Raw genomic sequence first — 25885 nt, forward strand, 5'->3', positions numbered from 1 at the left:
AATCCTGAATGAAACAAAATGTCCATTGTCTGCATAGCTCTAGGTGAAATCTCAAACTTTTTCATGGAATGAAAAGTTCTGAAATATTTAGATTTGAAAATGCCAAAAAGAAATATTTTGGCATTTCTAATCAAAATGAAACAGTTTGACACTTCAACTTTCATTTTGGTTTGTTGAACTGAACATTAAACTGTATTTCCCTATGGCTGTGCATTGCTTCATAAGGGTTGTAGTTGAATTTGCTTGATGGTCCATTCTCCCCTATGGGTCAAGCACCCTGGCTGGACTACATCTGCCATGATGCACCAAGCTTTTGGTTAGAGGGGACCCTGGATTGCATCATGGGAGATGGAATCTGGTCAGGGAGTCCAGCCCATAGGACAGAATGAGGATCTGAACTACAACTCCCATGAGGCAATGTGCCACAATAAGAATCCAGTTTAGTGTTCAATTGACTTGAAATGAAACGTTTTAGGGCAGTACAACAAACCGAAACATTTTGATTTGGATCGAACCAGCTCTAATTCATGGTGTCATTGAACCGAGATGTATTTCTGAGGAAGGGAGGCTGAAGCACGGATAAATTGAGAGCCAGATTTCCAAAAGAGCTCAGCCCCCAACAGCTGCCATTTTAGGCACCTCTACAATAGGAGCTGTTGGATGCCGATAACGTCTGAAAATCTGCCCACTTCAGTTAGGTCCCTGAGTGGTAGCTATGAGCTCTGTTCAGAATCTGGCCCTGAGTCTATTTCGTAGTGTAGCCCAAACCATTGTGTATGTTTGGGGAGGGCGATTGGGAAGGGGCTGGCGGATTAAATAACTTTTCTTTGATCTACGTCTCATAGACGGCTGGACTCCAATGCCTTGCTCTGTGACTGTGACTTGATGTGGCTGGCCAAACTGCTGAAGAAATATTCTGAACAGGGCAATATTCAGACAGCTGCCACCTGTGAGAATCCAAGGGAATTGCAGGGCCGGTCCATCACCACCTTGACAACCCAAGAATTTAACTGTGGTGAGCCTGCTTTTATTATTAAATCTATTCACCCAGTGGTGCTCAGTTCTAAAGTCAGTGGGATTGCACCGGTGTAAACAAGAAAAGGGGTTGGCTCAGCATCTGTGGGTTTTTTCCCATGATGGTCCTGCTTTGCATTCACTTCCACTGCTGAAATGAGAGATGATTAATAAGGTCAAGTGACTTGATCAAAGTAACATACTGGGAGTCGACAGCACCCCTAGAATTTATGCCCCGGACCCTTCTGGCTATTACTCCTTTTCTCTAGCCACTAGACAGCACTGCCTGTTTCCGTTACTTTTCAGCACCAGTGCTACAAGTAGGAAGATGGAGACTGGTGCTGTCAGCTTCCCAGGTGAATAGACCATACACTTAAGCTAAAAGAGCACTTCAGCCGCAGTCATTTTTTCTTTGCATATGAGCATCAGTAGAGGTGTCCATAACCTTAGTTAAATACTCGGTCATAGGTACCGTACCGACTGAGCAATAAGCTATGACATGAGTGCCCCATCAGTGCATGTCTCTCTCACTGTAATAGTGATAGGCCCCAATTCAGCAAGGTACTTAAGCACATGAGCAGCCCCATTTGTTTCAGTGGGACTCCTCCTGGGCTTAAAGTTGGACACAAGCTTATGTACCTTGCTGAATCAGGGTCAAAGGCTCCAGAGCGTGTGCTTAAATTCATCCCTATTCAGCAAAACAAGCACTGAAGCATGTTTAACTCCCATTGAAGTCCACAAGACGTAAGCGTGTGTTTTGCTGAGTAGGGATGGACTGCTGCATTGGGGTCGCAGTGTGTAAGCCCATTTTGTAATGTAAATGGTAAGGCTTAGAATATTGGACCCATATTTTAAGCCATTGGGTCAGAATTGGCCTGGGATTGCTTGGGGTGGGGGGTGACTTATTCATCTCTAGGCTTGGTCTAATTAGGCTTTAACTTCATCCTACCCTGGAGTTCCCCAACACATGTATGTTAGGTTAGTATACACCACCTTATACAAATGCCTGGCAGTTATAAGAGCTGAATTGGCCTATGGTTTTCCCAGAGTTCTGTTCACTCATCCTAGGCTACATCTCACAATACCCTCCCATAGTACCACCCAGCATTTGGCATAAGCAGATAGGAAACTTGTCAAAGTCAAGTTTGTTCTATGACTTAGTAAAGCTGGGAAGGTACCTTCACGCACCGATACCTGGAATGCTAGCATCCAAAACAAAAATAAAGAAGAGGCAGAGCAACAAGTTAAGGAACTGAGACAAACTGAGGGGTTGGATTTTAGTGACCTGTAAAGAGTTTTGTAACTTTGTTAAATCATCCTATAAATACTCCTAGCTGAAATGTGTAACTGTGGGACTACACCTTCTGTATAAGGTGAATGTAACCACGCTGCATGAGACCGCTTCCTGGAGACTGGCATCATATAGAATCTTTTTCCTGTACTATGTTCTTACTGGCTTTTAGCAATAAACCTAACTGATACTGGTTATGAGATTTCATAGTGAGCCAATGTGTGGTCAAGCAATTGACTATACAAGTTATCAACACTAGAGTGGGTTTTGTTAAATGGTGTTTTTCAGAGAGGCCTCGCATCACCACCGAGCCCCATGATGCTGATGTCAAGTTGGGAAACACTGTTTATTTCACCTGCAGGGCAGAAGGAAACCCAAAGCCAGAGATCATCTGGCTACACAACAAGTGAGTTGTGCACATAGGCCCTGTGGGGGTGGCCGCTTCCATCGAGCGGCAAAGTCCTCAGTTACTGCCTGTGATTACAGGAGTCATTTCACACAAATCAGGAATGCATGTTTCATTAATTGTATTTACCTTTATTTTAGTAGCACTCTCCAATGATCCTGTCAATAAAGTGCTGTCTTCATGTCTATTTGAAATGTTTTCCCAGGATTTATACTTGCCCATAAATGTACTCTGCAGGCTGAAAGAAGTTGTTGCTGAAAACATTTTATTAGCCTTTTGGCGTGCTTGGAGCCACCATGTTTGTGATATATTAACCACTAAAATGGTGTCTCCTGTACTTGGTTTGCCCATGGAAATGTCAGCACTTCAAAAGGAAATTGTTGTATTCCATTGTGGTGCGTAGGCTGCAATGGAATGTGGCAGGGAAGGGGTTAATATGCTCTCCTGCCAGTGCAGACACCGCTGCTGCACAATGACACTAGGTGCTGAAAAGTCACAGGGAAATGCCTGACAACAAAATGTTTTGGGCTTGAGCAGTCATCCATTCTGCATGTTAAAGTATTCCTTGGTTTCCCTTGCTTCTGTGTCATGGGAATGTGGGCGGGTGAATAGGAGGATTTTAAAAATAAAACCAAAAGGATGAATGTTAGCATCCCTGCTGACACCCTGCAGGCAGAGTTTCACTCCAGTGCAAATTTTTGTGGCTGGGTGTTGTTATTGCTCTCGAAAGAGGGTTTTGTGATGGAAATGCTGGCAAGCTCCCACTCAGAGCAGTGCAAATGGGATCACACTAATATATGTTCACCACACTGGAAACCACTATAACCGGGCAGGAAGGGGAATTAATAAATGCTCATCAGGCATGTTGTTCTGCCTGGTGGATCCCTCTATATTCTGGGGAGAGAAATTTCCTCTCCTTCTTTAGTCTTCTGCAGCCCTCCAATGTTCCATCATGCTAGGACAAATGATATCCAACAGGGCAACCTTCTAACACTGGCTGGGCTCCAGGAGTTGCAGCTGAATGTGGGGAGAGAAAAAAATACTTCACAGCTCTCAGGGCCTGGAATGGAATTCTCATATTTATTAGGACTCCACAGTGAATTTACACCTAGCTCTTCTCCTAACGAAGAACCTCCAGCCCTGCTGAAATAAAGTTGGCTTCTCATAAAGCTTCAGGGATGATTTCGTCAGGGCTACTGCTTGCATTACTTGATGCTATTTTATATGTGCTTTCACCGATTTTTTTTTTTTAAATCTCTTAGCTATAAAAAGATTCCTACTCTTACACTAAACATCTTAAAAAACAAAGTTAATACTACAGCTGGGGGAAGTTTACTAAAGTGCTATTTTTAATATATATTTTTCAAAACTTTGAACCTGGTGGAAAAAATACTTTTTCATAATCATTTTCACATTTTTCCCTATTTCTCAACAGCTTATAGCGCCGATAAACATTTTTTCCCAAATTTTGAAATTTCAATGAACATTTCTTTTTAATTTTACATTTTGAAAAAGAAGTTTCACGTGTTTTCCATTTTTTTTTTTGAGCAGCTCAGTCTAATATATTGAATACCATAAAACCTGTCACTTCTCCCGAAGCAAGCAGGGTTTCTGATGGGATTACTACTAAGAGTTAGCAAGTTAAATGTTATTCTAGCTGCCTAACTGCTATGCTGCATGTTTACATTTTCAAGGACATTCCTGTCTACAGAAACAGGCAACCATTTAGTAGTCATTTTAGGGCAGACTGTCAGGGGAGACTTTACTTTTGTTCTTTCTTCCTTTATAGTTCTCTTTGCCTGCAATAAAGGTTCCTGTGACTGAAAGTATCTGTGTATATCGGGGTGGAGAAGCAGTGCTAAAAATTGTTTTATTGGATCCATTGGTATAATGATATATTTACTTGCAGTATATTATTCACCTGCTGAATATATCTATGTTTTGAGTTCCAGATAGGGTGTGATCCTTAGTGAACAAGGGAGAGAAAGCTGGAACTCAAGCTGAGAGAAAACGTGAATGTTTCTGCCTGTAGTTGTTTTCTGTATAAAAGGAATACTAGCTGTGATTCCATATAATATGACAATTGGTGGAAAAAATATTTGCTGTCAATTATGGGGAGCTAAAAAATAATTTGAAGAATGACAAACCTAATATTATGCATGCAATAAATAAGTAAATAGTTTGACAATGATGAATGGGGGGAAATGGTCGTGTTTTTCCTCTGTCCCCGCAAACTCAGCCTCTTTGTGCCTGGCTCTGCTTTTCAGCAATGAAATTGACATGAAAGACGATGGGCGCCGTAACTTGCTGCAGGATGGAACCCTGATGATCCAAAACACCAAAGAATCTGACAAAGGCGTCTACCAGTGCATGGCCAAGAACATAGCCGGAGAGGTCAAGACACAGGAAGTAGTTCTGCGCTACTTTGGCACTCCATGTAATTGAGCCTTAAACACTTCTTGACGGTCCGGATTATGGAAGGGAGTCAGTCAGATTAAGCCCTTCCTTTATTTATGTACACTTTGGCAAGTGTCTTCACACGCGTGGTGCTTTGAAAGCTCCTACCTGGTTGGAGGGGTGTTATGGAGCAAAGGGAGGGATGGTACCAGTGAAGCCATTATTATATGACTCCACCAGCCATTCCAACCCCTCAGAAAATTAACATAGCACACATGAAGGCTACTGCTGCTCTGAGCAGGTAGGGACAAGTTCTGCTCCTACTCCAGAAACTTCAGAAAGAAGGGCCTCCTCTCTGTAACTCTAATACAGCACCCTGGAGCTTGGATTGTTTCCTCAGGCTGTGCAGGAATGAGGATTTTCCCTAAGGACTCAGCTTGTGTAGCAGAGAGGGTCAGGAGGCCCCTGTGATTCATTGAGTAAAAGTCCCTGGAATTGTGGTGTTACATTCATTATCTGCTGATGTTTATTTCTAGTAGCCCCCGTGGTGTGCTAGGCACTTCGAGACAGGAGTCAGGGCTGAAGTTTGTCTTCTGGAGGCAGGGTCCTGAGTCCAGAGAGAGAATGGGACTGGAGGAGGGGAGGTTTGAGGGGAGGGAAGCAAAGGGTGTAAATAGGTGTTGGGGATTGCAGGCCTATGAATATAACAGAACAGAAGGAGAGGACAAACATCCCAGTAAAGAGGATCTGCACAGCCCTGAGGCTTTCTCCAGGGACGGGCAGAGCATGGGAGCAGAAGAATTGTGGGTTCAGGGTAAGCCAGGGTGGGGAGGTTTGTGGGGCAACCCTTTTGGCCGTGTTTGACGAGAGCAAAGGGGAAAGGGAGAGCGGAGTAGAGCGATATCGCAGCCGAGTCAGTGGAGATGCAGAGTGGTAGAGGAGTCATTCGTCTTGCCAGGCATGATGAGACCAAGCAGACTCTGAACACATTTGAAATGCATTCTGGGTCAAGCCCCACTTTTCTGTGGAAGATTTGTTCTAATTTACCAGTGAAGCTTGATTTGCCCCGTTCTGGAGGGGCCTGCGCAGGAGAGGGCAGCAAGGCTGCTTGTGTCTGAAATGTGTCCCTTGCTTTCAGCCAAGCCCAGCTTTGTGATCCAACCCCAGAACACAGAAGTGCTGGTTGGGCAAAGCGTCACCTTGGAGTGTGGGGTCTCTGGGCACCCACCCCCTCACGTCATCTGGACTCTGGGCACGGGCTCGCCACTCCCGAGCGATGCCCGCTTCGCCATCACCGGCTCAGGAGGGCTATACATCCAAAACGTCACCTTCTTGGACCAGGGCCAGTACAATTGCAATGCCAGCAACTCAGAAGGCTCCATCCAGGCTACGGCAAACATTATAGTGCAAGGTGAGGGACTCGATGACATTGGCTGGTGTTAAGCACTCAACTGCTGGTCAGGCCGCTAAACCCAGAGTACTGGGCCCTGTTCCGCTCTCAGTGGCTATTCCTGCGTGGCTGGGTTTGGTTTTTTCCTATTGCTCTGCCATTGTCTTCTCCCCTCAGATACTCCCAGGTTCCTGGTCATTCCCATTGATCAGACTGTGACCGAGGGGCAAAGCGTGGATTTCTCCTGCACTGCTGAAGGCCATCCTCCACCTGTTATCACCTGGACAAGGGCAGGTACTCCCCCCGTGTTACCTTCTCCTGTAAATACCCACCAGGCCTGGACGATGATGGCTAGGCTACTCCTGTGGGGCATTCTGCAGCCGATAGTGAGTTATCACCCAGCTGAGCTGAAGGTTTATCACCCCGGTGAGATGTCTGATCTCACGACATCCTTTGGGCTGGTGGTTGGCCTGAGATTGAGGTGGATGTATAATGCGTGGCTGTTCCCAGCACTTACTCTGTTCCCATCCTTACTCAGTGCAACTCTAAAAAATGTTCATTATACTACATGAAATACCCAGGTTCTGAGTCACCCTCCCAGCTGCTTCAGGAGTGGCATTAACGTGGTCCCCCTTCATCCTCCAGCAATTGGAAGGTGGTGCCAAGAGGCCATGACTGTCCTATCGTCTCTGGCAGGGATGTGGAGGATTCTGGTGGGAAAGGGGGGAGGCTGCTGTGAGAGTACAGGGAGCCTAAGGCAGTCACTGAAACTCTTCCTTCGGGGTCTAAAGAGGCAATTTGGCTTCTGTAGCCTGTAAGTACTAGTGAGGTCAGTCGCTTCACTTGGATTGAATTTCCTTTACCTTTGATGGATTAACTGCTGGCCTCAGGGCTGTAGCCTTGACTCCACTCTCTAAAGAGCGATTGTGCTGGGCTGAGCCTACAGGGCCGGTAGCTAGCGGGCATTTGGGGGTGGGTGAGTGGCTACCGTGGCGGGTGGGCTGTGCCAGGCAGCCGGGGGTGAGTGCAGGAGACACTGGTCAGAAGCGGCTCTCCCCCGGCAGTCTCCTCATCCAGCCCAGTATGGATCAGCGCATGGCACAACCCCAGGGGCAAGGCCAGCCCTGGCCCCAGCCCACCCTGCAGGGTGCTCCCCTGGGCCCGCCAGGGCTCCCGCAGCTCACCCTTGGGGCAGACCCTCCCCAGTCGCAAGTTACCCCCACAGCTTCAGCCCCTCCCCTGACTGGGAGCTGGCCTGACCCACCCGTCCCCTCCACCAAGCCGGGACACTGCGCCGGCCAACAAAGCCACAAGCAAGGAGCAGAGCCCGCCTGGCAGGCGCATGCCTCTTACCCTGCCCAGGCGCCAGCACCCTCTTGACCACGACCCCACAGCAGTTGCCCTCATTGCCCGCCCCTAAGGCTGGCCCTGATTACACTACATCATCCAGGGTAACATTAAGAATCAGGAAAAGAACAGAGACTCTTAAGCCCGTACACGTTCCTAAGTAGGACTGTCAGAAGGAAGGAGGGATTTGGAGACTGCATTTCCTTCACTCCCTTTTCATCATGAAGTCCTTGGCAACGCTGAACCGTAGTCTGTTCCAGTCACTCATCTGGTTTGAGAGAGCGGGGGGCTGGACAGCCGTGGCTGATTGGTGTCACTGCACTACGGCTTTCGGTCATCACCGGGTTCTTTCTAATGGGAGAGGGTGCTAGAGGAGAGAACTTGCCACTGATGCCTCCCTGGGGTTTCTTTTTTTGCTTTTGAAAACTGACCTTGGGTGAACTTTGAAGTTCTGTGATGGTTCTCAGCATGGCTCCTCGGCGCTGACCCCATGTAACAGTCTCTGGGCCAGGAGCCAGTTATCCCTGGCCCAGGGGCCCTCCAGCTTTCCTGATGCTCCACAAGCAGTAATTAATTGTTTCGAGCTGGGAAGAATTCCCTGCCGGCACTGTGGCTTCCACAGCAGCAGACCAGCCATCAAGCTCAGAAGGGCCAGCTGAGATCTCCTTAACCAGCATGTTCTCCATTTCCTTTAACTCTTTCCCTGTTGCTGCCCGTGTTCCAGGAGCAGCTTTCCTGTAGGATGGACATTGAATGGGGTGCCATGACAGGCTGTGGAGTTAGCAAGGCTGTTGCATGAATGGACTTGGTAGGCTGTCCAGCAATGAAAAGGTTAAATAAATACCACTTTAGTGTCTGACCTCCTGCATAACACAGGCCACAGGACTTCCCCAAATTAACTCCTGTTTGAACTACTGCCGACCCCTTTCAAAAACATCCCATCTTGATTGTGGGGAGTCCACCACATATCTGGGTAAGTTGTTCCCGTGGTTAATAGAGGACATGCAAATTGCAGCCCAGGATAAAGAGGTCTAGTGGAGTCTTGTTCGTGCCCTAAATGACACCTGACCACACAGAAAGAGTTCACATGCAGACTGAGTTCATAATCAGCCATAAAGCAAATTAGGGATGACACCGAGGTAGGAGCAGCAGCTCTTCTTGTCCTTGGCTGGAAAGGTGATGATTGTGCTTCAGGGCATCAATAGCAGGGGGTCGGGGATTGTAGAGTGCGAATGGGCCGATTCCAGACACTCTCTCAACCACCCTCAATGAATGGAATAGTAACACACAGCTTCACTAACACATCATTCTGCTGTCGCAATCAGGTGGGCCATTGACAAATGACCGGAGGCACAGTATCCTCTCCACCGGCACCCTGCGCGTCATGAGGGTTGCCCTGCATGACCAAGGCCAGTATGAATGCCATGCCATCAGTGCCATCGGAGTCAAGAGCCTCCCGGTGCAGCTTTGGGTGACGCCTCGAGGTACACCAATGCAGGCCAGCGTGTGTGGGAAATACTAGCTGGCAAATGGATTGCATTCACTTTACAGTGTGTTGAGTTTGACGCTATCGGGTGAGGAAGGCAATTGCCTGAATTCCTGGGGGATGGATTTCTCTTTGCCTTGGGAGTAGAGGGACTATAGTAAAGTTCCTTTAGAGGATGGGGGGAAATACACAAGTCCAGGTTCTCAGCCAGTGTAAATCAGCATCGTTCTGTTGAAGTCAATGAAGCTGCCCTGTTTACATCAGATCAAAACTCACCTGACATGGACAGTGACTGGAGAGAGGGACTACACCAGAGCTCATCTAGTTGGTGAGTGTTAGTTTTAGTGCTCCTCATGGATCTTTCACTGAGTAGTGCCCTTCCAAAACCTACATTTAAATGCTGAAAAATACATTCAGGCTGGGACGTTTTCAAGGGAGCATAATGGAATGAGAATTGGGCATCGAACTGCTTTAGACTCCTTTGGAAATCCCAGCAGAAACATTTCATTTGGCTTGACATTTCCTGGTATTTCAACAACCACCAAACCTGAAACATGGCATTGTTTAGTTTAAGAAAATTAGCTTTGGGTTAATTTTTTGGTAACCGTTTTCAGTTTTTGAAAACAAAATTTTTTTTTAACCAAAAATGGTTTTCCATTTTTTTCCTCTTATGCTTTTGTTTTTTTCCACTGGAGGGAAAATAGTATTTTTTGTAGGATACTTTGAAAAATGACAATTTTGATATTTTCTGTGAAAAATAATTGTCCTTTTTCCTAGCAGTGCTGGTTCTGGCACTCTGTATAAGTGGTAAATCTTACTGAGAGATCATTGTTCTGAACACTAAGTGCCGGGTCAAATTTCACCCCAAATTTAGATTTTCCTGAAATTGAGCTTTTGCAAAAAACGAGAACAACAGAAGGATTTCCATGATTTTTTTAAATTCCTATGGAAACAATCTTCTTAAACAAAAAACATCGCCCACTGCAGCATTGTGCCCCTGGTGAGACTGGGGGCAGGCCTACACTATAGGGTTAAGTCAACCTAAGTTATGCAACTCCAGCGACGTGAATAATGTAGCTGCAGTCGACATACCATAGGTCGACTTGTTGCACTGTCTACACCGCGCTGGGTCAACGGGCGAAACTGTCCTGCTTCTCGTTCCGGTGGAGTACCAGAGTCAATGGGAGAGCGATCTGTGGTCAATTTAGTGGGTCTTCACTAGATCCGCTAAATCAACCCCTGGTGGATCGATCGCCACAGCCTTGATCCAGGGTAAGTGTAGGCATACCCTGGGGAAATTAAACTGACTAAAATCACATGAGAAACTGACTAGCTTCTGTAAATTCATAGATTCATTGAGTTTCTCTCCTGCGTAACATGGACCAGAGAACCTCACTCAGTAATTTCTGAATCAAGCCCATAATTACTGCTTGAGCTAGAGCAGATCATTTAGAAAGAGATTCAGTCTTGATTTAAAAACTCCAGGTGATGGGGAAATCCACCATGTAATTGTCCAAGCTGAGAGAAATACAAACAGCAGCAGAAGATGAACAGTGAAATTTAAATGAGAGTGTTGTTAATAACAGAGACAAGGAAAGCAGATGATGTTTTAACTTGACAGTGTCCCTTTAAATGTTGTTTGAGACAGGAGTCTGGGAGCCTTATCATCACTCTCTGGTGAAATGTTACTAACTCAAACCTCTCACAGTTGCCCCTAACGAAGAAATTTCTTGTATTTATTCCTCTGTTTCTTCACCCTAAACAGTGATCCCTGTGTTTCTTCACCCTCCGCAAGATGTGGTAGCTGAGACTGGGCAGGATGTTGTGATCACCTGTGCTGCCCAAGGAGATCCACGACCCATCATCACCTGGGCCAAAGTAAGAGAATTACAATTCCGTAGTCACCCTGTACCCAGCTGATAATCCCCATGCTGCAGTGTTCCTGATACTGTGTCATTACTAGATCAAAGTGAATCATTGATTTTCCAGTTCAGTGGCTGAGCCAAAAATATCTGAAACAAATTCGGTTAGTTTCAAACGAAACTGAATTTGTTGTTGTTGTCTTTTTTTCTTGCTGAAACAAAAAAATGAAAAACTTGCATTTGGGTAGAAAAGAAATGTTTCTGATGTTGATTCGAATCAATGTTTCAAAACTAAATGTTGAGTCAAAATGACATGTTCGAAATAGTTTGTTTTTTATTTTTTTCAAAATGAACCATTTCGACACTACCCAAATTTTTGTTTTCAGTTGGCTGGGGGGGTTTATCAGCCGACGTTCTTCACCAAATTTGACCGGAATTCATGAATAATTTCAGTGCCCCCCAAAATGCATTTTCCAGCGAATTTACTATTAACCAAAAAAAATTCGGTCAGCTCTAGTCATTACCTAATGCTGTCACGGTTTTAAATAAGCTTGCATAGTAAATATGGGAGAAGATACACTTGATAGAAAACAATAAGGTTTTGAGGAACTAAGTTTTCCCAACTGGATTTTTATATGTCAAAAACAAATAGCTGGGCAACATGGGTTGTCCTTTCCACTTTAACAGCCTTCACTTAACCAACCTATGACTTGAGTGATCCTTGACACTCCCAAAGACGGGATATTTTAGTACAGTACAAATTGTCCTTGTGTTCAGGGGTCTCCATTGGTGGGAGCGGGCTGCATCACTAATACATTACAGTTCTACTTGGCTCTGGGTTTGGCGTGGCAGAGCTGTGCTACTAAGGTAATGCTACAGAGAGGCTGGGGCCTGGGAGCAGTGAAAGAGGTTAAATTTTAATTAGATTGTGAGCTCTCTCAGACACAGACTGTCTTCCTTAAGCATCTGCTGAGCTTCAGTGAATCCTGGGAGGAGAGAAAAAGAAGGGACAGCAGTACAGTTCAAATAGGAACTGAAACTTTTTATTATTTTTATTGTTGCTTGTTTGTTTGTTTTATTCCTATTGTTTATTATTGCTGTTTATTACTTGTATTATGGTAGGACTTGGGACCCACAATAAAGATTAGTACCCATAGTGTTAGGCGCTGTACTGAATTCTATGGGCCTGACTCTTCTCATTTAGGGCTTGTCTACATATGGAGCTATACAGGAGCAGTTATTTCTGAATAACTCCATGTGTGGACCCTCTTACTCTGGAATTAAGGGTGCCTTGTTCTTGTTTAGCTTAATGCACACGAAACTATGTTGACTTCAGTGTGGTTAGTCCAGAGTTACACCAGTGTAAATGAGAAAAGAACCAGGTCTTACATATCCCTTGGCTTCAGCTGGAAAGCCAAGAAGAGACACCACAATCCAAAGAGAAGGGCTGCTCCAACTTTTGTGATTCTGTTGCTAGTCTCTCAATATTTGACATTTTACTTCTTTGTAAACTACTTTTAGATTGGCTGACGAAAAGCACTATACAACAGTTACGTATTTATTTATTTATTACCCAAAGCCCCAACTCCTGGAGACAAGCAACTGCATGAGACTCTCATTTTCATTTATTTTTTAAAATAAGTTGCTAGCCCAGTGGTTCTCAAACTTTTGTTCTGGTGACCCCTTTCACATAGCAAGCCTCTGAGTGCAACCCTCCCCCCACTTATAAATTAAAAACACACCCAGGCAAAGCAGGGTTTGGGGTGGAGGCTGACAGCTCGCGACCCCCCATGTAATAACCTTGTGACCCCCTGAGGGGTCCCGACCCCCAGTTTGAGGGGGTCTAGCCTTTATGGTTGCAAAGAAAAGATCGAAGGCTCAAAACTCAGAAGGCAAAGAACAAAAACCCTAAATTTATTTCTTTTAGATCTCATGATTTTATCCCAGTCTCATGATTTCTGTGGGCCTGACTCAATGTTTGGGGTTCTTAATACTGGATATGTCTGACCCACCCAAGGCCATGACAGTCTGAGATCTCATGAGAGAACCTGTTCCTCTAGAGGTTCAGAAAAGCCTCTAAACTTTGATTCCTCATCTGAACCAAACCTGTTGAGACTTATCCCTTGCTCTTCTCAAATTGTAATGTCTGTATTGCAGCAGAACGATCGCAGCTTCCTGCCTCTAAGCTAGTATAGAATCTGGAGGAGAAAGTAATATGTGAAATGAATGAATATATGTGGATTGTAAGAACAGCCAGACTGGGTCAGACCAAAGGTCCATCTGGTCCAGTATCCTGTCTTCCGACAGTGACCAATGCCAGGTGCCCCAGAGGGAATGAACAGAACAGGTAATCATCAAGTGATCCATCCTCTGTCATCCAGTCCCAGCTTCTGGCAGTCAGAGGCTTAGGGACACCCAGAGGAGTTGCGTCCCTGACCATCTTAGCTAATAGCCATTGAGGGACCTGTTCTCTATGAACTTATCTAATTTTTATTTGAACCCAGTTATGCTTTTGGCCTTCACAACATCCCCTGGCAGTGATTTCCACAAGTTGACTGTGCACTGTGTGAAGATGTACATCCTTAGTTATGTTTGTTTTAAATCTGCTGCCTATTAATTTAATTGAGTGACTCCTGGTTTGCGTGTTATATGAAGAGGTAAATAACACTTCCTAATGCACTTCCTCTACACCAGTCATGATTTTATAGACCTCTATCTTATCCCCCCTCAGTTGTCTCTTTTGCAAGCTGAACAGTCCCAGTCTCTTTCATCTCTTCTCAGGTGGAAGCTGTTCCATACCCCTAATCATTTTTGTTGCCCTTCTATGTACCTTGTCCAACTCTAATATTACTTTTTTGAGATGAGGCAACCAGAACTGTGCACAGTATTCAAAGTGTAGGCGTACCATGGATTTATATATTGGCAGTATGATATTTTGTATTTTATTATCTATCCCTTTCCTAATGGTTCCTAACATTCTCTTAGCTTTTTTGACTGCTGCTGCATATTGAATGGATGTTTTCAGACAACTATCCACGATGACTCCAAAATCTCTTTTTTGAGTGGTAGCAACTAATTTAGACCACATCATTTTGTGTGTATAGTTAGGATTGTTTTCCAATGTGCGTTACTTTGCATTTATGAACATTGAATTTCATCTGCCATTTTGTTGCCCAGTCACCCAGTTTTGTGAAATCCCTTTGTGGCTCTTTGAAGTCAGCTTTGGACTTAACTATCTTGAGTAGTTTTGTATCGTCTGCAAATTTTACCACCTCACTGCTTACCCTGTTTTCCAGATGACTTATGAATATGTTATCTGTACTGGGGCCAGTACTGTTTCCCTGGGGGACACCGCTGTTTACCTCTCTCCAGTCTGAAAGCTGACCATTTATTCCTACCCTCTGTTTTCTATTCTTTGACCAGTTACTGATCCATAAGAGGACCTTCCCTCTTACCCCATGACGACTTACATTAAGAGCCCATGGTGTGGGATCTTGTCAAAGGCTTTCTGAAAGTCCAGCTACACTAGATCCCCTGGATCACTCTTGTCCACATGCTTGTTGGTCCCCCAAACAATTCTAATAGATTGGGGAGGCATGATTTCCCTTTATAAAAGCCATGTTGACTCTTCAACATCATGTTCATCTATGTGTTTGAGAATTCTGTTCATTACTACAGTTTCAGCCATTTTGCCTGGTGCTGAAGTTAGGTCTGTAATTGCCAGGATTGCCTCTGGAATCTTTTTTTAAAAATCGGCGTTACATTAGCTACCTTCCAGTCATCTAGTACCTAGGCTGATTTAAGCGATAGGTTGCATACCACAGTTAGTAGTTTTGCAATTTCATATCTGAGTTCCTTCAGAACTATACAATGTATGTTTGGGAGCAGAGGGGGGTGGGAAGCCGGACAAGAGTGTAACTAGCCAAAAGAGTTGCTGGGGGTGCAGTGAGGGGTGAAACGGACTAGTGTCTTTTTTGTTTTCAGATACCTTTTCTGTGTTGCACAGAGTTCTCCTGACATCTGCTGGCCATGTCGATCAATGACAGCTGTGTGTGTGTTTCCTAGATAGAGCAGAGTCTAGGCTGAGGAATTCTCTCTGAAACGTCTTCCTGTCTTTTGATCATGCCACAGGAGGGTATTCAGATCACAGAGAGCGGCAAGTTCCATGTAAGTCGAGATGGGACCCTATCCATTCGAGACCTGGGAGTGGCTGATCAGGGCAGATATGAGTGTATAGCCAGGAATACCTTTGGATTCACGTCCAGCACCATGCAGCTGACCATCACTGGTACAGTGTCCCTTGGCTTTATCTTTACAAGGTTCTCTCTTTCTCTTGCTCTGCTTACATATTTCCTGTGTGGATGCCTGTACTTTTAGAGAACGGTTATGTTACTCCTTTTGCTTCCTTATGGGCAGGTCATTCAGACACCCAGGCTTGCAAAGGGTGGGAGAATGAGAACAGCTCTGCCAATACAATGACAAGCTATTAAATGCTTGCTTACAACCCTAATCCACTGGGGGAAGGGAGGCGTTCTCCATTTTTCACACTACTGCTTTGTGTAAGAAGGTAGGAGAAGCAGAGATTGTAAAGAATAACAGCCAGAGAGGTAACACTCATCTGTCAATCAGACCGCAGGTTAAGCATCACCGTGGTAACCCTTGGAGGGAAGGGAAGAATCGAGGAGGAAAAAATTGGAAGCAAAGCAAGGGCGGTTTAAAAGCATTTCTCAAGCACGCAGGGGTGAATAGCGTGCATAGCCAATCATTTATTAGATTAATTTAGCCTCCTTCTCTGTGCATGAATTGCCTGTGAGACGTTTAGGATGTTGTCTAACTTCTTTGTTGTTTGAAATTACTCACAGGATAATTAATGTGATTTGTTCGTGGTTGGTAGCTTGTTTTCCAACAGCGCATGTTGCATGTCAGTTCCCAATGTCAATATCCACATTTGAGCTGGGTTGATTACCTTTGGCGTGACGTGCTGGCCACGAGGTATTGTCTGGTTCTTGAGTGGGCAGGGGAAACACGTAGGGTTTGTCTGATTCTGCCCAGCAATCAGGAGGTGCTTTGATCTAGCTAGTGCCACTAAAAACAGCACTGAAGCGGTGGCCGCATGGGCTAGCCATTCGAATACATATCCAGGGTCCCAGGCAGGGTTGTACATGGGCAGCGAGCCTGTGCCACTGCCCATGCTGCTGCTTCACTGTGATTTTTGAGCAAGGTAACTAGATTGAAGCTAGCTGAGGTGTGTCTACACGTGATACAATCACACCTCCCGATTGCAGTGTAGACCCTTAGAATCAGATTTCTGAAGCGCATACTCCTGCATACAGGCTCATGTTAAAAAACTCCCTCTTGCCATGAACGTACCTGTCAGTTAACATGTTCTTTAGAAGATCTCTGAACATGACAACTACAACTGAAGCAAATTCAGATATCTTATGCAAGCGAATGTTCACAGACCACAGAGGTGCTCCCCTCGGTCTAAGATGGCATGTTGTCATCCTGCGGTGTGGTCTCTTGTATGCTGGGGCAGTGATTTCAGTTCATAACTATCCTGCAAACTGAGACCCAAACCTACCCCAAGTTGTTTATGACGGCACACGGCAATGAAGTTCTATTTTGTAGTGGACACTGATGCACAAAAGTCTCACCAAGTTCTCTCAGGGTTGGAAAACCAAAGTAAAATGAAGTCATTTAATTTCCTCATTCTCTCTTGATTCCTTGAAAGCCACGGACGTTGGTCGGAGTGGCGACACCTTTGTAGCCACGTCAATACAGGAAGCCATCAGCAGTGTGGACCATGCTATCAATTCAACGCGCACTGAGCTGTTTAGCAAGTAAGGCTGCTTGGGGATAAGATCTGAGCTGCAGAAGTGACAGCAGATGGAGGTCAGAAATATATTGGGTGGAGATGCTCTGAAAGCATGTATTATACCTCACTGCTATAATTCCATCTCAGGTTTCTGATGAGCCAAGTTAGTAAACTCAGGCTACATCTACACTACAGGGGGGGGTCGATTTAAGATACGCAAATTCAGCTACGCGAATAGCGTAGCTGAATTCGACGTATCGCAGCCGACTTACCCCGCTGTGAGGACGGCGGCAAAATCGACCTCCGCGGCTTCCCGTCGACGGCTCTTACTCCCACCTTCGCTGGTGGAGTAAGAGCGTCGATTTGGGGATCGATTGTCGCGTCCTGACGGGACGCGATAAATCGATCCCCGAGAGGTCGATTTCTACCCGCCGATTCAGGCGGGTAGTGTAGACCAGGCCATAGGCTCGATAGCAGGGTAAAAAATCATAACGGGGAGACCCATTTGACTGTAGAATTGTCTTACAAAGGAACCCCATCTCTCAAGTCCCTTGAGACTGTTTTGTAGGAGACAATACAACTGGAAGAGGAATGGAATTGTAACCTTGAGCTGTTCAAAGGGACAGAGTACACAAAGAAATAAAGGATCAGCACAGTCAGTATATAAATGCAGATGACTTCATTCATTGTGGGGTAGTGGAGCAGGCCAAAAAATATGTATCTGAACTTTTTTCTTGACAAAAAGTAGCTTTAGATTAAATGGAAATTTCATAGAAGATGTATTTTAATTGAACATTTGGGAGTTTTCATAAGAAAACCAAAAAAATCTTGGCCTTCAACCAAAATGTTATGGTGTTCAGGTGCCAAAAACTGAAACATTTTTGAAATTATGAATAATTATGAAAATGTTCATTAATTTTTTTTCATTGGGGTGGGGGTGGAATCCTTTCCTGATCAGCTCTAGCAAGCAGACCAGTTGAATCACTAACATGAATACTTGTTGGGATATCTCTCCTGAATAGGTCTAGACTGTGACCCAGGTTGCCTGAAACATCTTGTTAACATCAGGGAAATATTCATTTCAGTAATCAAGAATCCCTTGTAGCCCACTTTTAATTTTCTGAAACAGGCGACCCAAAACTCCCAATGACTTGCTGGCACTCTTCCGTTACCCCCGGGACCCTTACACCATCGAAACAGCCCGGGCTGGCGAGATCTTTGAAAGAACCTTGCAACTGATCCAAGACCATGTCCAGCAGGGGTTGATCGTGGACATGAATGGCACGGGTATGACCGGTTATTTCTGATCCGACAGTAGAACATCAGGAAATTCAGGGGGAGAATAAAGTTAAAAAAACAGCAACGCCAGACTGTTGCAAGGTGGGAAGTCAGAACATTGTACTAAAAGTTCAAAACACTTAAATATCAGTAAGTGGAGACATGGACTGTCCAGGATCCAACACCAGTGATTAACTCTGCCCCTTATCCTGACCATCATCTTCCATCCAACTTTCAGCTATAGGCATGAAGAGCATAGAATGCCCTGCAAAGTGGAAAGCGTAGCCCAGTGGTTAAGGCCTGGGTTCACTTCCCCACTCTACCACAGACTGGTGACCTAGGGCAAGTCACTTAGGCCCAGTCTACACCTCAAACTTAGGTTGGCCTAGTTACATGTCTCAGGGCTGTGAAAAATTCACCCTCCTGAGAGACGTAGTTAAGTTGACCTAAGCCCCAGTGTAGACACTGCTAGATGAATGAAAGAATTCTTCCATCAACCTAGCAGCCGTCTATGAAGGGGGTGGATTTACTACAGTGGCGGACAAACCCCTTCCATTGCTGGAGCAAGTGTTTAGACAAAAGCAGAGTAGCTGCAGTTATGCTGCTGTAGCGCTTGTAGTGTAGCCACAGCTCCGGTCTGGCTCTGTGTCTCAGTTCCTCATTTGTCAAGTGAGGATAATGCCTTCCCACTCCACAAGGCTGCTCTGAGGATACCAACATTAAAGATTGTGAGGTGCCCGGATGGCAGCCCTGTAATGACTGTAAAGACATAAAAACAAAACAAACATACTAATTAGGGACTGGAAACCAGGCCCACACTCATGGCATGGCCCAGACACCACAACATCCTACATTACCCTCTCTGTAATGTTTATACCTAACCCTGGCTCCGTCCACCATTCCATGATGGGGCCAGTACCTCACTATTCTTCCTTCACCCTCCCACAATCAGTCGCAGGCCCTACACTCCACATACCGGCCAGCGGTCAAATTGGCCTTGTCCACCCTCAGGATACTGATGACAGACCCCAATTAGCCCTCGTGTGGGGTGGCAGGGTGTGTCTCCCCAATGGCCATGCTCTAATGTGTTGTTTTGGGGTTCCCTCACAGGCTACCGTTACAACGACCTGGTCTCCCCTCACTACCTGAACGTGATCGCCAACCTGTCTGGCTGCTCCGCCCACCGCCGCACGCCCAACTGCTCTGACATCTGTTTTCACAAGCAGTACAGGACCCACGATGGCTCCTGTAACAATCTCCAGCACCCGATGTGGGGTGCGTCCCTCACAGCCTTCCAGCGCCTCCTCAAGCCGGCCTACCAGAATGGCTTTAACCTGCCGCGGGGCTTCTCTTTGGCAGAAGACTCCAGGGAGCTGCCCCTGCCGCTGCCTCGTCTCGTCTCCACAGCCATGATAGGGACAGAAACCATCACCTCCGACGACCAGTTCACTCACATGCTCATGCAGTGGGGCCAGTTTCTGGACCATGACATGGACCAGACGGTGGCAGCCATCAGCATGTCGCGGTTCTCGGACGGGGCACCCTGCAGTGAGGTGTGCACCAATGACCCGCCGTGCTTCTCCGTCGTGATCCCGGAGAACGACCCCCGGTTGAGGAACGGGCGCTGCATGTTCTTTGTCCGCTCCAGCCCCGTGTGCGGCAGCGGGATGACCTCCCTGCTGATGAACTCAGTCTACCCCAGGGAACAGATCAACCACCTGACCTCTTACATCGACGCCTCCAACGTCTACGGCAGCACGGAGCAGGAATCTCAGGAGCTGAGGGACCTGAGCAGCCAGAGAGGGCTGCTGAAACAAGGACAGGCGGTGCCCAGCTCGGGGAAACACCTCCTCCCGTTTGCCGTGGGGCCGCCCACTGAGTGTATGCGGGACGAGAACGAGAGCCCCGTGCTGTGCTTCCTGGCAGGGGATCACCGGGCCAACGAGCAGCTGGGCCTCACAGCCATGCACACCCTCTGGTTCCGGGAGCACAACCGCCTTGCCGCCGAGCTGCGGGCCCTGAATCCCCACTGGGATGGGGACACGCTCTACCACGAGGCACGCAAAATGGTGGGCGCCCAAATGCAGCACATCACGTACGCACACTGGCTCCCCAAGATCCTTGGGGAAGCTGGCATGAAGGTGCTGGGTGAGTACAAAGGCTACAACCCCAACGTCAACGCTGGAATCCTCAATGCCTTCGCCACCGCGGCCTTCCGGTTCGGACACACGCTGATCAACCCCGTCCTGTATCGGCTGAATGAAACCTTCCAGCCCATTCGCCAAGGCCACGTCCCCCTCCACAAGGCCTTCTTCTCCCCTTTCAGGATCACCCAGGAAGGAGGGATTGATCCTCTCCTCCGTGGTCTGTTCGGGGTCCCTGGGAAAATGCGGGTCCCCTCCGAGCTCCTGAACATGGAACTGACCGAGAAGCTCTTCTCCATGGCGCACTCTGTCTCACTGGATCTGGCAGCAATCAACATCCAGCGGGGGAGGGACCATGGCATCCCCCCATACAATGACTTCAGGGTCTTCTGCAATCTCACATCGGCACAGGAGTTTGAAGACCTCCGGAACGAGATCAAAAACCTCGAGATCAGGGAAAAGCTGAGGAGGTACTGTGGTTTGTACCATGAGATCAGTCTACCAATGGTATTGCCCTCCCCTAGCACCTATCAGCTGATCTGCTCTACTGCAATGGGGTTCAGAAGCCAGGGTGATGGCCGTGGTATAACAACTAGAATACCTGGAGATTTCCAAGCGAGCAATCCCTTACTTCTCAACCTCTAGTACTGTATCAGGGGATTGGTATGTTACTCTTTGGGTTTCAACCTGAGTCCCTGGTAGCTATTTTCCAAGAGGACTAAATTGCCTGTTGTCTGTCTGGGTTACTACTCCTTATTGTGGAGTTAGGCCCTCCCTTCTGTCGTCTAGGTAGCTCACAGTAGTTACTGTCCAAATGTTGCCCCAGATGAGCTCCTTGCACCCAGATTCCTATTCAAATGAAGCAATACTCCAGCCAAGATTGCTTTCCGCCCTCTGATAATCTTTTTCTTTTTGCCTCTCACTGTGCAGTTTATATGGGACTACCAAAAACATTGACCTGTTTCCAGCACTGATGGTGGAAGATCTTGTCCCTGGGACCAGAGTTGGACCAACATTGATGTGCCTGCTAGCAACACAGTTCCGAAGACTCAGAGATGGGGATAGGTACCATCATCTCTGGTCAAACCAAACCCCCCAGTATTCTGCTTGGGGAGATCACTCCTCTTGGGGAGACATGAAAGGAACAATTCCTGATTTCCCCTGGGTTCCAAGGCTGTGATGGTTCTTTGGGTAGGGGAATAAGGAAGTAGGGCAGGCTCTGTTCTCCTCCCTTCTGTGTATCTGCTCAAGGACGTACGGCAGTTCAGGAATCTTATCTTGTTCTTAGTTAAAGATTAATTCACTTGGGCTTCATTGTACTTTCAAGGTTCTTAAGTTGTCATCTGCTGTGGGAATGCTAGAAAAGTATGGGTGTGGGGACAGGGTTGGGAGCTTAATTCGGGGCGAATTTGGTGCATGTGATGTCAGTCGTGCCACTGATCGCTCTGGTTACCTGCAGAAAGAATGCCAGGGTGGCACAATCCTAACCCACTACACTATAGCTATTGCCATTCTGAGCTTGTCTTGGGATGGAACTGATTCTATTAGGGAAGGGTCGGATTTGAGTAGTCACCCCTTAAGGCTTGTGAGACCCTCAGACTCAAGTCCACTTAAGCCACAAATTAAACTCAGGTCCTGAAATGTAAATACTGGTGCCCTACCCCGTTGCACACCCCCGCCCTGCCTGGCCTTTCCCCCCATCTTGGCCTCTCCTCGCCCGGTATTACTGCTTGTTAGCCTCAGTGACACCATGGCTTGCAATCCCCTGTAGGTTTTGGTATGAGAATCCTGGAGTCTTCACCCCAGCCCAGGTGACTCAGATAAGGCAGACGTCGCTGGCTCGCATCATCTGCGACAACAGCGACCATGTCCGACAGCTCCAGAGGGACGTGTTCCAGGTGGCTTCCTACCCCCAAGGCATGGTCAACTGCGAGGAGATCCCGGCGGTTGATCTCCGCATGTGGCAGGACTGCTGCGAAGGTGGGCGCAGTGCCGCTGTTGTGTCGATCGGCACGTGGGTTCAGGTTGGGAGGAATCCTTTTATGCATGCGCGCGCTCTCTCTCTCTCTCTCTCTCTCTCTGAAAGAGATACAAGGGATAGTTTTATGATGTACGTAACTCCTCTGCAGGCAGGAAGTCACAGCTCATTCTTATTACATATCATTGGTATTTCTGTAGCACTTAGGAGCCCCTGTCATGAACCGGGATCTCGCTGTGCCAGACGCTGTACAAACACACAAGAAATATCTGTATATCTATGCAGGCAGTGTGGCCTGCACTGGGACCCAGGAGACCTGAGTTCTAGTCCCAGCTTTGTCACTGCCCTGCTGGGTGACCTTAGACAAGCCACTTCCCCTTTCTGTGCCTCAGTTTCCCTGTCTGTAAAATGGGATAACGACACTCACCTGTGGAAAATGCTTTGAGATCTACTGATGAAAAGCACTGTCTAAGAATGAGGTATTATTATTACCATTAAATACAGATGCACGCTGTATATTTAACAACCTGCTTATATTTAGGCAGGGGTCTCAAAATATGATGGGTTCCTCCTTCCCCTTGATCCTAGCACTTCTGGTCCTGTGGCCAGTCAATCCCCAGCAGCCTCCAGGATTCCACCCCTTAGTTCAAGTTGAGCATTAGCATGATTGCATCCCCAAAACGTGCAGCCTAAAAAACAGTGGGCAACTGTAGAAGGGACTGGCTGGAGTCTCCATGGAAGGTAGATGCTGCTGCTGCCTTTTGCTCTGGGCAAGAGGGGCTGTTGGTAGGTGGAGCTGGAGAGAGAGATTGGCTCGTGCCAAGCCATGGGAATTAGTAAAGAGGGGAAGAAGACAAGAGGGAAGAGAAGGCGCCAATTCTGAGAATTTCTGGATTATTATTCCCGGCTCCTCTGAGCTTCAAGAGCCGCCCTGGTTTCCCTTCCCCGCTTTCGCCCTGAAGGCATCAGGTCACAAACACTGGCCAAGGAGGGCCGTACCAGACTCACTCCGGAGACCGTCAGTGCCACTCCCTGTTTCCCCCTCCACACACTGCAAGTGACCAGGCGTGGGAATCAAACCCCACGCTCCCAGGCCAGTCCTGGAGGAGTCGGGTTTGATCTTGAAAGGTCAGGGACTGAGCTGCCAGTGCCGTAACGGGTACTAATTTCTGGGGGAGTGGAAGCAACGCAGCCCCTCGCAGGGTCAGGCCTTTGGGTCCCTTTTGAATCAACGTAACTCAGCCTGGAGCGGCCCAGAGAAGGCTGGGTCTCCTGATGTCAGAGTGATCACCAGGGACCTTTTGAAGGAGCAAACTTGGGTCTGTCGTCTCCATAGGGAAGGATGCCGACGCCCTGAATAAATTGTATGTCCTGGAAAATCCATTGGCCGGATTCTTTATTAAGTTAACTTCTGCTGCAACCTGGGCACCCCTCCTTGCTGGTGCAGCTGTGCCCCTGCCAAGCCCTGTATCCCGGCAGGCCCACCTCCCTCCAGCATGTCAGGGCATGGTGAAGCCACACTCAATGCCGTCAGTCCTCCACTGGCACCCGTGGCTGCAGTTCTAAGTGGCAGTGGGGGCCGGCGCTCAGAATCGGGGCCTGGAGCTGGCTCCCTGGGGCTCTCGCCCCTACGTCGAATGGTGTTCCAGCCCAGGAGAGGTTCTTGCTCCATGGGCTTGTGCAGTGGAACGCACCAACTCAGAACTGCTTGATGTAATTGTTCTAGCTGCATAGAGGCCGCTGAAGGCTTATGCTGAGTGGGGAGATTGGAGGGAGGGGAAATTCAAGCAAAAGGGCAGGATTTCCAGACTGAGCATCACTCCAAAGTCTCCTTTCCCTTCCTCCAGACTGCAGAACCAGAGGGCAGTTCAATGCTCTTTCTCAGCAATTCCGGAGCAAGAGGTCTCCCAGCTTCAGCTACCCAGAAGAAAACCCTTCTAAGCACAACCCTGCCGTCCCAAGGTGCGGTACCTCTGCATTTTTCACCTTCCCTTTCTCTACTGTCACAAGGGTTTTCAGTTTTTGTGTGCGCGTGCATGTGATCATTTGAAATCTGCCAACCTGAGCTGAGGACTAGACTGCAGAGATATTTGCAAAACTAAATAGATCAAATTATATGTGACTGAATAAACTGTTTTGTCTAGATAGAGTGCTGGATTCTGGTAAGATCCGAGTTACGGTGCTGTTTAGGGAACTATGATATCGCACAAATACAAACTCTGAGCCTGATCCAAAGCCCATTGGAGATGGTAGGAGTCTTTCCATTGATTTTAATGAGCACTGGATCGGGGTCCTGTATTATTGACCGTACATATGCAGGTATTGTATGCTGCTCTTTCCCTGTGACGTGTCATCGCCGGGTGAGAGCACATGAAAACAAGAGATCATGAACATTGTAGGGGAGATTTTCAAAATCTCAGGAGCCTAAGGCCACACACGCAAAAAAATCTGCAATTGCACATCTAATCACTATGTACATTCACCAAAGTGTAAATTTGGGGGTTGCACTCAGTCATGGTAAGTGCTTGTGCAAATTAGGCAAACAGTTGCACGGACGTTTCGCCGGTGACTCTGGGCTCTTGAACCCTTGAGAATCTGGCCCGTAAACGCCTTTTGATTTAGAAAAGCAGGAGCATTAAACACAGAACCTGAATGTACAGCCAGGGTCACACTTTGAAATACCCGCACAGCCAGGAAATTCATGAGTGAACGTTTTCACTTTCTCTGCCCCTGCTTACAGAAACGAAGAGTCTTCCCATGACCATTCTTCCCAGCAGGACCTTGAGTCCTTTGTGGCTGACCTAGAAAAGACCGTTTCTTTCCTACGGAAACAGGTAGGATTTCATATGGCACCGGGGCTCTTCCCCTCACCCACCCGTGAACAGGATGTAATGCCCTGTATAAAGCTGCCAAGTGTAGTGGGTGTGGCTTGTTCCCTCCCTCAGAAGTGGGAGTGACTGAGCAGAGGGAACTAGGGCTAGCCCCAGGAGCCAGAGAGCAGAGAGAGGAGGAGAAGGGCAGGGCTGGTAGGAGACTCTTGCTGGGTAAGGATTACTGTTGGGGGTTCACCTTTCTCAGACTCCGTCCCAGAGCCCTGAGGTCCAGCCTCGCATCTTCCATGAGGCTGCCTGGCCTTCTGAAGTGCCTCCAGAATGGGACTCATTCTCAGTATCCCTCTGCATTTGCTTCAGCTGAGACCCAGCAGTGCAGAGGCATGTCCAAATTGCACTCGGCAGTGGGAACAAAACGTTAACCAGCCTCCTCCTAATCTCCGGGTGCACTCAAGTTTGGGGAGTGCAGGCTGCAGAATTTTGGGTGGGGAGAGGAGCTTGGAGAATTCCCCACCTGGCAGCTGATGTGATCTTTGTCTTGCTGTCTCAGGTCAACGCCTTAGAAGGTCAGCTGAGGTGGTGGCATAGAAGCACTAATGAATATAGACGGTGGAAGAAGACTGGAGAGAAACAGAGAAAAAGATGA

The 25885-nt window shown here is 47.2% G+C and overlaps 1 protein-coding gene across 1 annotated transcript in view; it reads left to right on the forward strand.

Moving 5' to 3' along the window:
• LOC135886751 (peroxidasin homolog) overlaps positions 1-25885 on the forward strand; it is a 62815-nt gene extending 36930 nt beyond the window's left edge. The window contains exons 7-22 of the mRNA XM_065414533.1: positions 846-1015; positions 2594-2711; positions 4979-5148; positions 6247-6519; positions 6676-6792; positions 9171-9329; positions 11097-11209; positions 15325-15481; positions 16925-17033; positions 18138-18295; positions 19397-20900; positions 21361-21495; positions 22202-22410; positions 24256-24370; positions 25149-25242; positions 25790-25885. Of these exons, the coding sequence (XP_065270605.1) occupies positions 846-1015; positions 2594-2711; positions 4979-5148; positions 6247-6519; positions 6676-6792; positions 9171-9329; positions 11097-11209; positions 15325-15481; positions 16925-17033; positions 18138-18295; positions 19397-20900; positions 21361-21495; positions 22202-22410; positions 24256-24370; positions 25149-25242; positions 25790-25885 (3697 nt within the window). The remainder of the gene's footprint in view (positions 1-845; positions 1016-2593; positions 2712-4978; positions 5149-6246; positions 6520-6675; positions 6793-9170; positions 9330-11096; positions 11210-15324; positions 15482-16924; positions 17034-18137; positions 18296-19396; positions 20901-21360; positions 21496-22201; positions 22411-24255; positions 24371-25148; positions 25243-25789) is intronic.

The sequence above is a fragment of the Emys orbicularis genome, chromosome 12 (genome assembly GCF_028017835.1).
Source record: "Emys orbicularis isolate rEmyOrb1 chromosome 12, rEmyOrb1.hap1, whole genome shotgun sequence".
In the NCBI taxonomy this organism is placed as follows: Eukaryota; Metazoa; Chordata; order Testudines; family Emydidae; genus Emys; species Emys orbicularis.